This window comes from Protopterus annectens, chromosome 3.part1 (genome assembly GCF_019279795.1).
Source record: "Protopterus annectens isolate FY-2018-M chromosome 3.part1, PAN1.0, whole genome shotgun sequence".
NCBI lineage: Eukaryota > Metazoa > Chordata > Ceratodontiformes > Protopteridae > Protopterus > Protopterus annectens.
Genome location: NC_056732.1, coordinates 1,768,364,523 through 1,768,383,342, shown reverse-complemented (window position 1 = coordinate 1,768,383,342; position 18,820 = coordinate 1,768,364,523). Strand labels below are relative to the sequence as shown.

Here is an 18,820-nt window from a genome sequence, read left to right as displayed (position 1 = left end):
CTTTTTTTACACTACATACCAGAATACCAATGGTGAAAAAATCGAATTCTGACACATGGCATTGTTGTTTCCACTGTTTCAGTTTAAGTCTACAGTATGGAGTGTCCATTTTTCCCTTAAAATACAAATGTCTCATCATAAGGCACATCTGTTATCCAAAGTATGACAAACAGAAACACTGACATCAGTAAATTTAAAAGTAGTATTCTAATAAAGACAGCCCAGGGTCATGCATGTATGCTTACATGAAACCTTTTTCATTTCCTTGCTAGCTTTTCCCTTTTATTCAGGTCTGGCCTCACTAAGATAATAAAAACCTTATGGCTAAATATGCAAATAAGTAATCCAGCACTAGAAGCCAATATGGCAAAGATCTCCACAGCAACTGTGTATTTCCCTTTGGTACTTAGATAGGCTGGGATAAAGGACAACCAGACACTTATAAAAGCAAGCATGCTGAAAGTAATGTATTTAGTCTCATTAAACCCACCAGGCAGATTTCTTGCCAAGAATGCAACTACAAAGCAAATAGCAGCCAGTAATCCCAAATATCCCAGCATGCAGTAGAACATAACAGCAGAACCTTCATTGCATTCTATTATAATTTTCCCAGTTTCGGATTTCATGTTGTTCTCTGGGAAGGGAGCAGCAATGAACAGCCAAACTGTACATATAATAATCTGCAGTAGAGAACTAAAGACAATAATGGAACCAGGAATCCAGCTAAGGCCTCCAAACTTCTGCATCTTGCTGGTTGGCTTTGTAGTAGTAAAGGCAATGACAACAATGATTGTTTTGGCTAAGATGGAGGAAATGCAGATAGAAAACACAATGCCAAATGTAGTCTGACGCAGGATGCAGCTTATTTTAATGGGCTGACCAATGAATATCAGTGAGCACATAAAACACAAAACAAGAGCACTTAGAAGGATGTAGCTGAGCTCACGGTTGTTGGCTTTCACTATTGGAGTGTTCCGGAACTTGATAAAGATACAAAGTACAGTTACAGTAATGACAGATGCAGACACTGATATTCCAGTTAATGAAGCACCCAATGGATCAGCAAACGTGAGGAATTCTTTGACTTTAGGAATGCACTTCTGCCTTTTATCATCTGCCCAGAGATTATCAGGGCATTTCACACAGTTAGTAGCATCTGAAAAAAAGTCGTTAAAATAATTTGAATGCTATATCAATACAGTATAAAACAAGAATTAAAAGCAATAATTTGAAGAATTACACTATCCCCTTGCATATATTGTTATATTTTGCATATTACCATTGTGCTGTTTTTGTCTGTATACAACTTTTCTAACAAGACTTCTATTAAAAATTGGTCATGCCTATGACGCCTGTGCACTGGCCCAGCAATCAAGGAGCCTCAGTCCTCACCACTAATACCAGTGAGGAAGGTCCATTTAGGGAAGGGATAATAAATACACACACAGTACAGTACAAGTTCCCTTAAGAGCACACAGAGATCACAGTCAGTCTAGGGCTGGTTTCTCCCTTTCTCTCCAGGTCTCCAATAAGACTCCCCACTGGCACAGCTATAGGGTCCAGATCTCAGCCTAGTGGGCAGGCTAAAACTTCCAGCAACTTCTGTGTCCAAACAGTGCTTCATGTCCCTGCCCAAGTAGCTGACACACACACACACACACACACACACACACACACACACACACACACACACACACACTTTGAGATAAGAGTTATATACAACCACACATACACTCCTGGAGAAGGCTGGCACAGGTTCTCCAGCTGTGCCCCTTTTATCCAGACTATATGGTAGTACCACTTGGCACCACCCACTAATATTGATCAACTACTAAAAGGTCCTTATGAAAGGGGTCCCATTATACTGTGAATATTATTATCCAAATGGTGTGTGACTGAAAAGCAAGGCTATTGAAATGGCTTTGTACAATATCACTGAATACATGCAATGTACCCATAGAGCTTAAATTAACTCTACAAAAAACAGTCACAGTTGAAAGGTTTAAAAATATTTAATGATAAATAATAAATGCACAAGACAATACTTCAATACAATACAATTACAATACAATACAATACAATGCTAGTCAAGAGTTCAGAGATCACAGAAAAATACTTAAAATAATACAGTAGAAAAGTTCTGACATCAATACAGTAAAAATGTAATCTAATCTTCCTAGTTCCTAGCTCTATCTAAGAGAAAACACAGTTCTAAAATAAACTTACATATAGAACACAGACAGAGTTCTGGTGAACTGGATGTTCTCAAGACAAATGCTGAATGCCCTCTTCTTTCTCTCCTTAAATTGGTTCATAGGTTCATAGGTTCATAGATTAGTAATAAATTGATAATATAGTGCCACTGATTCATTTCAGATTACATCATTTCTTTCTGGATCCCAGGCTAACAGAAACTCAGAAGTTAATAGCCCTTTTGATCTTGCAGCTGGTCAGGAAGCCAGAGCAATAAAGAAATTATACATGTAAATTCTAGTCATTAACTCTGGCCTCAAAACAATAGCCAGAATTCCTTCATCCAGACATCTCAGCTCTGAGTTTTAGATCAAAGAATTTATTTCACAATGCTTGACTTATCAGCTTTCTTACAGCAGAGTGCACTGTTGTTATATTTTTTGCAGTTCAACATTCAATACAGTCTTTTCACATTTAAGAGAACAAGCCTGTGGCTTACATTAATATTTACAAATGACAGAATTATCTACAAATTCTATCTAGCTAGGCTGGCACCCTTCACTTATCTTCACAATGCTCACAAGAAAGATCCAAGGTGATAAGCAAGTAACGGCTCCCCTTTAAGTGCTCTGCAGATGTTTATAAAATCTGGCAGAAAAGTTTCATATTAATCATGTAAAAAAAGCTGTTTTTCTGAATTTTTTTCAGAATTTTAAATTTTTGTCTCTGGGATTCATTTTTTTTAACTTTCCTACAGAAAGCTAGATTTGTAAGTAATGAGTATCTCAGCAAGAAATGTCTGTAAGAAAAGACCTCTGACATTTAATGACTTATATACAGGAAATTGTCCTTGAAAATGGAGCAGTTCCACATTAAAATAGATTGCAAGTAGGGAAGTATAACAAACTGAACTTTCAAACAATGATACAACAGGGTATTCAAATAAAGTACAGAAAACTGCCTTAATAGACAGATTGCAGAATAAAAAGGGAAAAGGTACATAATGAATTTTTCTTGAAGCAGAACAGATGGCTATTCAATAAAATGGAGTATTTAGAGTAGAGGGATCAATCTGAAACTATATGAAATACCAGATAGGGGGTTACAAGATTCTACATATCTTAACTAGCTGACTTTTAAAAATACTAAACCTGAAATTCATTCTACTAATCCAGGGATGGACTTCCCTGCGGTATAGAGACAACACATATGTCAGTTTAAAATTCCTTACAAAGCCAGAAGTTCCACCAAGATACATAGCTGTAAAATTTACTTCACATCTGGACAAGGAATTAATTCTTAAAACAGCCTGGCTTTCTCACAATTTAGTGCTTGGGATTATTCATCATTTAGTACTTGGGATTATATTCTGGAAAAACTAGAAACAGAAAAGGCAGGAGAGATTTTATAGTTTAGTGTTGCTTTTCCTAGTCACTTGGGTACCACATCCACCAATCTCTATTCTACTCTGTGGTACTTCAGCTCTTTTTTCTTTTTCCCATTCATTTTTCTGGGCTCATTGTCCTTTCCCTCAGCAGTACAACATTATATTAAACCACACCCCCAGTAGTAAATCGGCAGCCTCCTTATTCTTCTCACACAATGGACCTATTTTTCAGTCAATCTCTCAAACGTCTTATCCTACCAATAGGTCCAGCCCACTCCATCAATACTCAGATCTTTTCTCCTACACTACTTTACTATTTTTACCTATAAATACAAACAATTAAATTAAGAGAAATAAAGTAATAAACAAACCTAAAAAAAACACCCTAAAACACAAAAAAACTTAAAACTTAATATTGAAAATATTGAACAGGTCTCAAATGCACACAACCTTCAGAACAAACTACACCATGTTCAGAACACTAGAAGAACAGAGAAGACCAGATACTGAAGCTGATTAAAAAACAACTGGATTAAAGACAACCCCATGCTTTTCACTCAAATTACATAATTGTTGAACATGTGACCAAAAAAAATGGTTAAAGTGCTCTCCCAGTATATAAAACATCCTAAACATAACCCATCATATCAACACAACACCACACACACACACCTACAAAAACTTACAAAACATAAAAAATTCTAAACAAAAAAATTTTTACAAGCCTAGTAGCCTCCCTACCTTACCTACCCACCTCATCTAAAAAATACACAAAATTAAACAACAAAACACAAAGAAAACAAAACCATCCTCAAAAACAATGATTTCCTCATATTTTCTTCTTACAATCCAACATAACAAACCCAACAAATAAACTACAAAAAAAAACTACTACAAAAAAAAACCTAAACCAACTAACCCCCATTACCATATACTGACAGTATCTTAACTACTTTCTAGTACCTGACATTAAGATCCACACCTGACTGTAAGATCCCCCCCTTCTTCTTCTTTCATCACCAACCCAAACTCATAAAATAAGTTAATTACCTTCCATGCAATGCTCCATGCAGTGGCAGACAACAAAAAAAAAAAAAAAAAAAAAAAACAGATATAACCCTAAAACTAAAAAGATAATAACCTTTGCTATATAATCACATAATCATTTGCTAAAAAAAAAAAAATCTACTACCTTGCAATAATAATAAATATCTTGTAAGGGAAACAAAACAACTGGATAACGACTGAACTCAAATCACTTTTGAAACTCCCTTATGAATCTTGGCACACATGGAAAGCCAGACCAACCCTTACCAATAGACAACAATATACTCAGTTCAGAGACCTCTCAAAACAAGCTTTAAGATAACATAAAAGCCAACACATGATAGCATTATAGAACTTAATTAACTTCTGTAAATAGTTCAGGGAAGAAGATAACTGATTAACATGAAGGAACACAGCTGTCCACAGACCATGAGTGGTATATTTCACAATCTGAATATCTCTCAGAATTTACCATTTGACTTTCTCCACTAGCAACTTCCACAGTTCATACAAAACCAACTGAACCTTCTCTATATATGCCATCATTTTACTCTAAATGGAACAAAAGATGCAGAAGTTCATCAACAAATAAGAATTGACAGTCCCACAGGCTCAGATGGCCTCCATCTCTGGTTCACATACTACTATAGGGACTCCCTCACAGGTTATCTACAACACATATTAAACATTAACCTTACATACAAAGATAAGTATCAGAAAATTATTTATAATAAAACCAATCCATAAGCAAAATGTCCAAATCTTCTTCTTCTTCTTTCGGCTGCTCCCGTTAGGGGTCGCCACAGTAGCTCAACTGTTTCCATTTCCTCCTGTCCTCTGCATCTTGCTCTGTCACACCAACCACCTGCATATCCTCTCTCACCACATCCATAAACCTTATCCTAGGCCTTCCTCTTTTCCTGTTACCTGGCAGCTTCATCCTTAGCATCTTTTTCCCAATATACTCTGCATTCCTCCTCAGCACATGTCCAAACCAATGTAATCTTGCCTCTCTGGCTTTGTCTCCAAACCTTCCAATCTGGGCTGACCCTCTAATATACTTATTCCTAATCCTGTCCATCCTCATCACAACCAGTGCAAATCTTAACATCTTCAACTCTGCCATGTCAAGCTCTGACTCCTGGCTTTTTGTCAATGCCACTGTCTCCAACCCGTATAACATAGCTGGTCTCACTACCCTCTTGTAGACCTTCCCTTTCACTCTTACTGGTACTCGTCTGTCACAAATTACTCCTGACACTCTTCTCCACCCACTCCACCCTGCCTGTACTTTCTTCTTCACCTCTCTTCCACACTCACCATTACTCTGAACTGTTGATTCCAAGTACTTAAACTCATCCACCTTTACCAACTCTACTCCCTGCATCCTCACCATTCCTCTACCCTCCCTCTCATTTACACACATATATTCTGTCTTAGCCCTGCTGACCTTCATTCCTCTGCTCTCTAGAGCATATCTCCACCTCTCCAGAGTCTCCTCAACCTGATTACTACTCTCACTACAGATCACAATGTCATCTGCAAACATCATAGCCCACGGGGACTCCTGTCTGATCTCGTCTGTCAACCTGTCCATCACCATTGCAAATAAGAAAGGGCTCAGAGCTGATCCTTCTGTACTCTCCATATTATGGAACATCATTTATTCACAACTGACCCAATATATTAGCAGTTACAACCTACTCTCCTAGAAACACAGCTTCTGGTGACAGTACATTAACAGCCCTGTGGACCCTCACCGATGAAACTGTATCAGCCATTTTTAAAGGGCTGCTCACTGGTGCCATCTTTATGAACCTTCCTAAAACCTTCAGTCTCATACATCCCAACACCTTTGCCATGTTTTCTAACAACTTTTTTTTTTCATCACTTCTTCTTTTTTTCAATTTTCTTTCTTTCAGATTCTCCTCTCAAGAATCCTATTCTCTATCTTTCCATACTCACCCGCCCTTTCTCTTCTTCTATTTGACAATGCCACTTGATCTTCCTCTCACCTATAGAACTCACTGATGATGCTGATGTAACTACTCTACACAAAACACTCCTCCACTTAACTATAACTCACTAACATCTCAGTCAACTCTCAATAACAAACTCTCACATCAATAAAACAAAAGCAACTCCAAATTTAAAACAAAAAAAAAACTAACACAAAACACAAGAAAAGGAAACAAACAAAACACACCAACACAAACAAAACACCAACACACACAAAATTTTTTAGCTACATTTTTTTATTTTAGACGATTCTCTTTCTTCCTCCCTCCTCACCTTTTCTTTCTTGTCATTACAAGAAAAATACAAATTCACTCCTATTTTAAACCAATAAAATATAATTCTTACTACCAACAATTGCCTCCAAAAAGCCAAAGGGCTTCTTCTTTTTCTTTCTGGCTTTTTTCTTCTTTCCTGGCAAAAATCAAAAAAAAAAAAAAAAAAACAAAAAAAACCAAAAATAAATAAAAAAAAATATTTATTGAAACATGAACACTGTAACAAACACTGAAAGGGTGGAAAAAAACAACAAAATTGGAAAAAAAAAAAAAAAAACTCTTCTTCTTATCCTTTAGCTATTCTCTTCTTCATACTCAAAAAAATCTCTATCAGCTCTTTAAGATTGATTGATTTGACAAGCAGCCACAGCCAGCCAGGCCAGAATCACTGTAACAACACACTGCAAACCCAAAAAAAAAAAAACCACTGTACAAATCATCTCTTCTCCACACTAGAGCCAAAAAAATTCTCCCCCATTCTCCCCAAACTTACTTATCCTTATCAAAAAAAAATTCCAGACTCGGCTATAGAAAAGGGAAAATCACTCAATCAAGGCCACTGCATCTTATCATCCTATCTCATCTTCTTCTCTTCTATTCTCCCTTCATTCATGCCATTGTCTCTAACTACATCACTTCATCACTTCTTTCTGTTCTCATTATTATATTATATCTCCTACTGAACTGCATTCAGACCTCATTTTTTTTTTTTTTTTTGCTTAGCTTACCTAATATAATATCTCATTTTTTTTTAAACTAATATTTATCTATTTATTTCTATTATACTTGACCAGTGTGATATTGTTTACCTTGTTTTGTCTTTATTTAAGGAGTTGTTTGGTATTGTTGCGTATAGTCTTCACAATCTTTTTTTATAAACAATTGTATACTTCTAGTGTGTTTTCTCTTTATGATCTTGCTGGTTTTGCTTAATGCAAATATATTGCTTACTTTGTAGTTTTTTCTTCTTCTTGCTGGGACGAGTCTGAATTTAATCATTTATGAGCAGTGTTCTAATCTATTAACAAATAGTAAATTAATAAAATACAATTGTCCTGTTATAAGAAATGTGGGTGGCTACACAAACAGTGGAAGTGGGTGCCATTGTCATTAACTGTTCATTTGGAAGCATGATTGTTTTAGGTATGTTATAGTCTTATTTTATTTGCTGTTGCAGTTGTTATATCATTTTACGTTTTTTTTCTTGCTACTTACTTAAATTAGAAAGTGTTGTATGAAAGGCCTGGACACATAATTTTCATTTACTATTTTCAGGACACCTGTATCTGTCAAAATGAAACTGAACAGATTTATCTAGCAGATCATTCCTTATGTATGCTATGAGTTTGCTATCTGTATCTATATCTATGTGTGTGTTTGTGTGTTTGTGTGTGTGTGTGCGTGTGTGTGTGTGTATGTGCATATATATATATATATATATATATATATATATATATATATATATTTATATAAATTTTATATATATATATATATATATATATATATATATATATATATATATATATATATATATATATATATATATATGTGTGTGTGTGTGTGTGTAAAGCAAAGCACATATCCTTGTGTTTAGGCACAATAGTTTTCCAGCCTTAAGGGAGTAAGAAGTCTCCCTTCCATAATGGTAAACAGACCACAGAGAAAACTGGTACTAATGAACAACAAAGCTGCAGGCTGAGAATCCTAAAAAGTCAGCAACGAAGCTGCAGGCTGAGAATCCTAAAAAGTCAGCAAAAAGAAACATTCACTATAGACAAGCTTAGCTGGCACTTCACAGAGTTATCAAGAAATTATAACTTGTTTAGAAATCAAAACTTCTATGTCTGTGACAATAAGGATACAAGGTACAGGTTCAGTCAGATTACCGTGACTAGCTGCAGATATAATTGCTACAGTAAAATACTTTAAGGATTTTAATTTGACTGGTTTTTACATAGTTTTAGTACTCCTCGAAACATGACAAATTGCATGTACTTATCACATCACAGATAAAATGATATAATAATAGTTATACATATCCCTGGATAATGTATTACTATATAAATATATATATATATATATATATATATATATATATATATATATATATATATATGAGTGTATATGTGTATGTATATGTATATGGGTCTACTTTAAAAGAACAAAAGACCACATTACTGAAGATGAAATGAATGAGACGACATTGCTGAAACTTCACTTTCACAAAAGAGTAGAATGCTGAAAGATTTCACAGGGTAAGTGTCCAATTGGCCACCAGCTAAAAACGAAACACACCACACTACCTCAAACCCCCCAACTAAATATACCAACTCTGGGATCACACTACAGCAATAGCAACAATTTCCCCTTGTTGGCTACCTTGTTACTTTCATTATGAAAACCTTCTGCATTCCAGTGATTCATAAAAGTGAAGTTTTGGCAATGTCATCTCGTTCATTTCGTCTTCGGTAATGTAGGGCTTCGGCCTTTTCAGGTAGACCCATGTTTCTAACTATTCGTATATCATATATATCTGTATACCAAATACAATGATGTATTAATAGTTATACATAGCCAGGGACAAGTTTTATATAAAGTGTTTGTATCAATTAGGCACTATCTACATAGGATAGGAATACAGCACATTAAGTTATTATAATCAATGATCTACCAATAGGAGTAGATATTGTAGAACAGATATGAAAGATGAGACTTATTGTAGTTTGGATGAACAACCTATGAGAGATATTTATGAGCTAAGCATAAGTTAATTATCCATGATCTCTGTGTTAAAATAGATAAATACTGCATGTAAACTGGATTTAGATCTGACAAAACTCTTTTAAGGCCGAAAGCTCTCATATATTTGTTATTCAATAAAGAATTTTTTTTCCAAACACCTTTATTGAATTATCACTTGTGACATAGGAAAATTTACATTCATATAAAATTAACATAACATTATATTCTACTTCACTTATATTGCTATATATCATGTAACCTAAGCAACATTACATAAAGTTTTCAATTCCTGCCTTTTTTTAAAACAAGAAACATCTTTATTTAACCATCACTTACTACATGGGGAGAAGGGGAAATCTGTGCATACATCCTACCTAGACCTGACCAAGGCATTTGACACTATTCCTCACTCAGGCACCATTAACAAGCTCTCCCAGCTACACATCAACCCATATATCATAAGGTGAGTTGCAAACTGGCTCTCTAATAGAACCCATACAGTCAAAATAGGAGAATCCACCTCCAACAGCAGACCCGTTACCAGTGGTGCTCCACAAGGCTAGATCCTGGGACCTCTTCTTTTTGGAATCTATTTTTCAGAAGTACAAGCTAAAACCAAGGGACTGTGGCTAGCAAAGTTTGCTGACTGCAAACTGGGTGCCGTCATAGAATCTCCAAATGATGGCAACATTCTTCAAGAAGGTCTTACACAAACAAATGATTGGTGCCAAAGCCATGACATCAAACTCAATGCAAAAAATGTATTATCATCCCTTTCAGCAAGAGTAATGTTCCTACAAATTACTACATCAATGGCAATACCCTGAGTATGCATTCAGTGGTGAGAGATACGGGCACTCGGTTGACAGCAACCTTGCCTTTGATTGCCATGTCTCCAAAGTGGTAAGAAGGGCATTCTATATGGCTCACCTCATAGGTAAGGGCATTGCCTCACAAACAGTGACATTAACACCTCCCTGTACTCTTCACTCATTAGGCCAGTAATTGAGTACAGCACCCCTTTTTGGCATGTACCTTTTAAAGCACCTGCAGCAATTGGAGAGAACACAAAGGTTCCTCACAAAGAAAATTCAAGATCTTCAGCAGTGATCCTATGTTGATTGGCTGAAATCTCTGTCCCTTTATTCTGTTTCATACAGACTACTCAGAGCCGATCTTAGCCTTACATGTAAGATGATCTCTGACCCTGCTTTATTGAAAATGCTGCACATCCGCAAGTCAAATGGCACACAGGTTACTCGCTCTAAAGACCTAAACTTGGTATGTGACATCAATTGAACCTGCTGGAGGGAAATATTTGTCTCCCAGAGATTACCACACCTTTGGAATAAACTCCTACTTCACATCAAACAGAGCACCTCATTGGCTGTCTTCAAATACAGTTTAGACAATTGGACGGGTAACCATAAATTCACCCAGGGGTTCCACCTGTGTCCCTCTTGGACAGGGGCAGTAGGTGCTGATCCTGGTAACAAGGGTAAAATTTGACTAGGCTTGTAAGGGTCCTCAAGCCATTAGTCTAGTAACTTCCTATGATCCTGTTATCCAACATATGCAATCTTACATTTACATAAATGAAACCAAACCACATTGACACAATCCAAGTTACAAGCATTTTACTTAACAAACCATACTGACATTACCAGTTGCAAACATTATACATCACTTATAATCTAGCCAATCTTTTTTTAGTCAAACATTAGATAGATCATTTAAATCCTGCCGCCTTTTAAACCTTATTCCTCCCTTGTATGTATTGTCCCCACAATTCCCATTTTTTTCCTATGTAGTTTACTCCTACCCTTTATTAAAGATCTCAATTCCAGTTTTATCTGTTACTATATTCACTATTTCTAGTTCAGTTGGTTTAGATTTTGATTTCCATTTTCTAGTAAAGAAGTTTTGATTTCTAAACTAGTTATAATTGCTTGATAACTCTGAAGTCTCAACTGAGCTTGTCTGTAGTATATGGTTCCTGATTTGTTAGGTTTCTCAGCCTTCAGCTTTGTTACTCACAAGTACCATTTTTCCCTGTGGTCTGTGTGCATATGCACGCATGTGTGTGTATGTGTGTGTATATATATGTACATATATATATATATATATATATATATATATATATATATATATATATATATATATATATAGGAGGGACAGATTTATCTCCTAGTGACTGCCATGTGTTTGGAACAGGCTACCAATTTATGTGAAACAGAGCACCTCTATGACACTGTTCAAGAGGAACTTGGATGAGTGGATGGGGCACAGTAAATTCTTACCAGGGATAGTGCCCACAACCCTCCTGGACATGGGCAATTGCCACTAAATGCAATATGGGGTATTGACTAGTACTTCTATGGTATTACATTGGGTTTAAATGGCAATGCTAAAAATGACCTCTGGGTCGATAGCCTAGTAATCTCCTATGATCCTATGATAAATGTATAAGGTTAAGAAATTTTCATCTTAAAACATACAATTCTTTAGAACATAAACTAAAAACTCATTACAATAGTCCATAAACAATGAAGTAATAAAAGGCATATCACTTTATGGAACTAACACTGCAACCCAGTAACATTCAAACACACAATGCTTGCAAAGATAGAACCATAGATATATAAAAGTACATCTTAATAAAATGTGCATCTCCTCTTCCTGTGTTTTTAAGTTTAAAATACTTCTGACTGATATTAGATCTTTCAAACTTATGATGACGAGATGCATTTTCAAGAACTGCATTTCAACATTCCTTTCTGTCCAACACTAATTTGCATTCTGTACCTCTTGATGATAAAGCTACACTATCCAACACAATAGAAAAACATAAAATCTAAAACCATTTTCTAAAACTAGTGCATGTCAGGCTATGTCTCCTGAGTCCATTATATGTATGTTTCTTCCTAAGAACATTGCAATGTTCAGAGATGCTAAGTTTTTATATCCTCACAGTCACAATTGCCACATCTATCCAGAAAAATAATTTCACTTCAGTGGCAGCTGGTGTTTTCAAATCAAAGGGGGGCTGCATGAGACACCTGAATGGGGTGGGGCCAACTGGAAAGGGGTGGGGCTAATTTCACAGGGCAGAGCTATGATACAGTGGGATCAACACTGATCATGCTTACCATGTTACATATAACTGCTCAATCACTACTGCACATGCTGAATAGTGTACCAACTACTAGGCTAAATCATATTTCAGTGCTAATGCAGTGTTTAGGTTATGTTATAACACCACAAAACCTTAACATCTCTAAACAGTAAAAAAGTGGTTGGTCTTGAGTGCATGAAACTATTATGAATAAACATGATGTAGTAAACATACATTGCACTGTATCAGGTAATCTGCATTTTGTACAATGCCAAGTGAAAAATAAGGAGATTTGGAAATCCCACCGTACTATCTTAATTTATTATTCACAACTCAAGCTCACTCCAATGCCTAATGTGACAGGTTCTGAGAGAGACACTGGCGTTGATTGTATGACAGTTGACTATTTCAAATTACACACTAATCTTGCAAAGCCAGAATCACAACAATAAAAGCAGGGCCAGTCAACTCATTTCATTCACAAACAGCCCCCCTCCCCATTACCAGACAAAAGTATCTGCATTGACCCTGCCAGGATTAAATTAATATACTTGCATTAATTTCATTTAGTTGATAGAAATATTAGCCACAACTTGTATGTGTCAGCTCACCTTACACAAATACATATTTCATTTTATTTATTTTACTTTTGTTTACCCAGGTTTGTCCAACTGTCTTTAGTCAAAACAATTATTTTCAGAATATATCCGAAGAGAAAAGCTCTACCATATTATAAACATTTTAAGCAGACATTCAGTATATACATGAACAGATATGAAATAACATACATTACGAATGGCTCATACATTTGATAATTAGATTTCATTCATCTGAAAGTACAGACAAGTATTACAGTCTTGCAAAGTCAGAATTACAACAGTAAACAGCAAGGCCAGTTGCTTCATTCACAGATAGCCACAATCCTTATTGCACACCACACCTGCAGTATCTGTTTTGATCTTCAGGTTAAAAGGCAAAAAAGGATAAAAGATGTATTTTTTTCACATAAACAATAGTGAGAGTTCAGAGCTTCTGGCTGATCTTACTTCACTCAAATTCATGTTACTCTTGTAAAGCATGTCAGACGTACAACAAGGCCATTCATTTCATTCACACATATTAGGCATAGCCCCCAGCCAAATTGTCTACCCACAATAACTGCCTTGAGTCTACATGGTTTAAAATAATGAAAAGAGAAGACAATGGTTACATTACCATATTTCTTTAGCATCACTTAGTCAAGAGCTTGCAGGTGATCTTACTTCAGTTCAATTATACACACTTTAGTCATGCAAGGCCAGAGTTTCAACAATAAAACATTCATACATCATCCTAATCTGTACTGATTGACCCTGAAATAAGATATTAGGTTAAAAAAGTCAAGCAGCCCCTGAAACACATTGGGTAACTAGTAGCTGTTTGACCCCTGCCAGGATATTTTATTAAAAAAAACATCCACAGTCAAGCAGCCTCCAAAGCAGAGTATATTATATTTTTAAAAAAATCATCAACAGTCCCCAAAACACATTTCCTCCCTAGTATTTGGTTAACCCTGCCAGGTTATTATATTAAAAAAATAAAGTTATCATCAGCCCCCAAAACACACAGACCACTACTATCTGGTTGGCCTGTGAGGAAAAAAAAAACTTTTTAATCTTTTTAAGGGGAGATAATTTACAAATAGCCTACCTTGGCTTCTCTCACTTTATTGTTTTTGAGTCAACTGATGTTAAAACAATTTCCACTTTTTTTCCGAGTCAATTGATGTTTAAACAATTTCCACTTTTTTCCCCAAAAGTCCTCCATCTCTCTTGCTCTCTCCTTTGCAACGTAACGCGAGTAAAAGGACTAATCAGCAGCCTCATCATGTACTTATATTACATGATGGGCTGCCAAGTAAATAGCCCCAGTGGCTTCCTATTTCCTGTGGTTAAAACCACAATGACTTTTGGGTACCTTCATTGATGCCTGCAGTCTTTGCAATCCGGACTGTTTTAAAAACAGTCTGTTGACAAAAAAATATTTTTTTAATTGGAGCTCAAGCATGCATGCGTATTACTCCAAGTTCCGTGTCACATCGGATCTTTGGCTTTTCATAATAGCTTGCAGTTTGAACAATTTTAATGAAAATGTTGGAGGGTGCTGCATCCTAGCCACCCCTGTTTCACTTGAAATGTAGGTATGGCAACTGTTGCTACCTATTGTTTGAAACCCTGGTACTGTGATACCAGAACTACAATAAGATTATCTACAAAAATGGCAAGGGAAAAAAAACACAAGCAAATGTACCATTTTGCTTTTGTGTGACTTGCAGAAGACTGCTATTATTGTGTTCAAGTAAAGGTTTTAAGTTGTGTAACTTCTTATTGACAAGCAGAGGCCAATGAGCTACAATTTGAAACCATTTGTTGTTCCCTCAAAATATATTCCAATTTTTAAAACCAATTTGCTTGATAACAGTAGGATATATAGTATAGCCAATCAACACAGATGGTGTACAGTGTGCCATCTTGTCCTGTTAATGTCAGCAGCAATATTACTTGTGCTTGGATATATAAGACTGTTTGTACAGTTGGTCTAGCCCTTCTTACCGGATCACAAGTGTCTGACATATTTTTAATTTGCATACATTTTCCAAAATCAAAAAATATAAGTTTTATAATACTTTTTCAGACATTTGATCTTCAGTAATATGGTTTTATAACCTGACCTTAAGTAAGCAGCCTGTCATGTAATATTCCTGATTTTATATCACATTCTGTTTTGCAATTTATTGTCCATTCAATTGGCCTAAAATGAGGATTAACCGCATATTTTTGAATTTCAGGAATGTAAAATAACAATGTTAACATGTATATAATTTATTAATATACTGCCTTGTGTATACTATAACTATTTTTGTGGCAGGGTCATGAAAGGATCTATGGCCTGTGCATTCTCATAGCTATTATAATGAACTTGAATACTACAGGAACGTGGATAAAGAACATTACTCTACTACACTGATCATCACTGTGTGTCCTTACAAATGATATTAGTATCACTAGTCATTGCCATACAAAGGTTTGAACTGGGCCATTGTTTTAACGATGACTTGTGATAAATCCAGTTGACATATATTCTAGTAGACAGGCAACTTCTGACAACATGAATGCTTACCATTGCAATTCTACCTAATACTAAATAGGTTCAATGAGGTCTTTTGGTACCCAAAAACTAAAGTGCTGCTTACTTACAGTTTATTCACAGTATATTTGTATCTGTTTATGTATTTTGCATTATCTCCCCTATCTTAGCATCAATCATCATATACCACCCTTAACTCTACCTTCTACAGTAACCAAAGAGAAGCAAAACATATTTTTTTTCATTATGGTCACTTAATATCATACTCCCCAATTTAGTCAATTACTCTGAAAATGAAGTCATCTCCAGAGCCTCCGCGTATAATTAACAACCACTCAGTACCTTACTCTATCTGTTCAGTCAGTTACTCTCAATATGAGGTCATCCTTAGCTTTACCTAATCATCTCATCATGAAACATACCTATACCTCTTTCAGCAACCTTTTACATACCTCTACAATAGTCTGAAATGTTTGTTTCCCATTTTAGACATGCATTATTAGGTTGAAAGCAATGACATTTGGTTTATAATCAACAATTAGGACATAACATTGCCAGTTTAAGTCATAAATTCTAAGCCTAGGTTTAATCATATAATTCTTCATACAAGTTATCAACTTGGCGATCTTCTGACTTCAGTGATTTCCTCTACACAGTTCCTTTCTTTTGGGTGTTACTTGCACTGGAAATGGATCAGTTTACTCACATACCTTCCCATATTAAAGGAGGTATATACTATTAGTGTAAATAATAAAAAGTCTTAGAGCAGTCCACAAAAAAGGCAGGAAACGTAAGGGTGTAAGCATACAAAAATCAACACAATTTATTAAAAATGGTAAGCGCTTTCACAAACTGCTTCATCAGACCATAAAAAATCAGAATAATCACAAAACATTTAAATCCATTGTTCCAGCCAATCAAAACTCAATCAATGATTGCATCATATTAAAGTAGCACTCACTCAAATATACACCAAACATCAAATCTTCCTTAGATCCTGATCTCATTTAGAGCATCTATAAAACCAACTTTGAAGCAAAGGAAGCTTTCTGCACAGAATAATAGTGATTGTTGCAATTTATGCCTTGATATGTCTATATTTATGATACTCTATATATATATATATATATATATATATATATATATATATATATATATATATATATATATATCCTTCATTGTCTACATGGATGTATGTACCTAATCTCTGATTTCTCATCTATATGAATTTTGAGAGGCCTTTTTATTCTTGCCTAGATAGATGAAGTTCTTTGATATATATTTCTCATAATATTTTTTATAATTTCTGTTTTTACATAACTATATTAACTATTTAAAATTATCCTTGCATATTTATATGTCCTTGCATATACAGATTGCATTTATAATAATTAGATGCATGCATTTCTATTTATTTATATGATTTCTATGAATTTTGCACATACACAGGATCTAAGAAAGATTTGATGTTTGGTGTATATTTGAGTGAGTGCTACTTTAATATGATGCAATCATTGATTGAGTTTTGATTGGCTGTAACAATGGATTTAAATGTTTTGTGACCATTCTGATTTTATATGGTCTGATGAAGCTGTTTGTGAAAGCGCTTACCATTTTGAATAAATTGTGTTGATTTTTTATGCTTACACTCGTACGTTTCCTGCCTAGTTTGTGGACTGTTCTAGGACTTTTTATTATTTGTGCTTGTACTTGTTTTACCATGGGCAGTTCCGTATTTATCCTTTGCGGTGCGATATTCTTTTATTGTGCTGATATACTATTAGTGTGTTTATAGCAATTCTAAAATAAAAAAATACTGAAAAGCAATATCGTACAACTTTGATTTTGTCATAGATATGCTTTCTTCCCTCTAAAATGATTTATCAAAAATTAACAATTGAAAATTAGAACTCAAGAATGGCAGTTTCAGATTAAAGTTATTGTTGTTTTCCTTTCATTAGAGAAGAAAATCACAATGGGCCTCTTTTGCTTATTTTACTATTATTATTATTTTATGTATAATATGGTGAGAGGTTGGAGGTTGGCATAATGGTTAAAGTGTTTACCTTGCAACAACACATAAGGTATTAACTAGGCTCAAAATGTCCCACAAGGCCAGTTAGCCTAATACTAATCTATGAACTAATACAAAGCACCATGTTTAATCTGCATATTTTCCTTACAACAACAAGGTGCAGAGTTTGATTCTCACATAATGTAATTAACTAGGCTCAAAATGGCCCACAAGGTCAGTTAGCCTAATACTAATCTATGAACTAATACAAAGCACCATGTTTAATCTGCATATTTTCCAGAAAATAATTAAAAATATTAAAAATTATTAAAATATACATTTGTGAAATAGTTGAGCTTGGATTTAGACACTGTATACTGCAGGACTTACCGGTCTGATTTGTGAATTCCCCCACAGAGCACAAAACACAATCATAGCAGCAAGCTGGCTGCCCTGACCGAGCTGCTTTTCTGAATCCAGAAGGCAGGGTTCACTGCACACTGACCGAGGAGCCTGTGCAATACGTAAAGGCATTAATATAATTATCAGAACACAAGATACAAATTGATGATACTGGTAAAGGTAATACAAAGTTAAAGGCAACAATCTGTATTTTGTTATTTGCACAGGGTGGTGTCTATGACACTGTAATGATGAATAAATTATGCAAATATGATTTGTATGCCCAAAGTTATCTTGACTAACAAATAAATCCAAGACTACCTGGCTTCATCTGAAATCAATGATATAGTTCAAGGATTCAAGGAACTTTTCAAATGTTTTCAGGCTAGCAGTCACATAAGAAAGATTCTTACCTTCAAGTGGGCACTAAATGCTCTCATTTGAACTGTCATTCATCATCTCATTTGACTGGGAAAAGATTGTACAAACAAGACAAAATA

The 18,820-nt window shown here is 35.1% G+C and overlaps 1 protein-coding gene across 1 annotated transcript in view; it reads right to left on the bottom strand.

Annotated features, from left to right (window-relative positions):
- Nucleotides 1–257: 257 nt before the first annotated feature.
- Nucleotides 258–18,820, bottom strand: part of LOC122797854 (vomeronasal type-2 receptor 26-like) — a 47,811-nt gene continuing 29,248 nt past the window's right edge. Inside the window, exons 3-4 of the mRNA XM_044066376.1 lie at nt 18,309–18,431; nt 258–1,187 (exon numbers count right to left, since the gene is read on the bottom strand). Of these exons, the coding sequence (XP_043922311.1) occupies nt 258–1,187; nt 18,309–18,431 (1,053 nt within the window). The remainder of the gene's footprint in view (nt 1,188–18,308; nt 18,432–18,820) is intronic.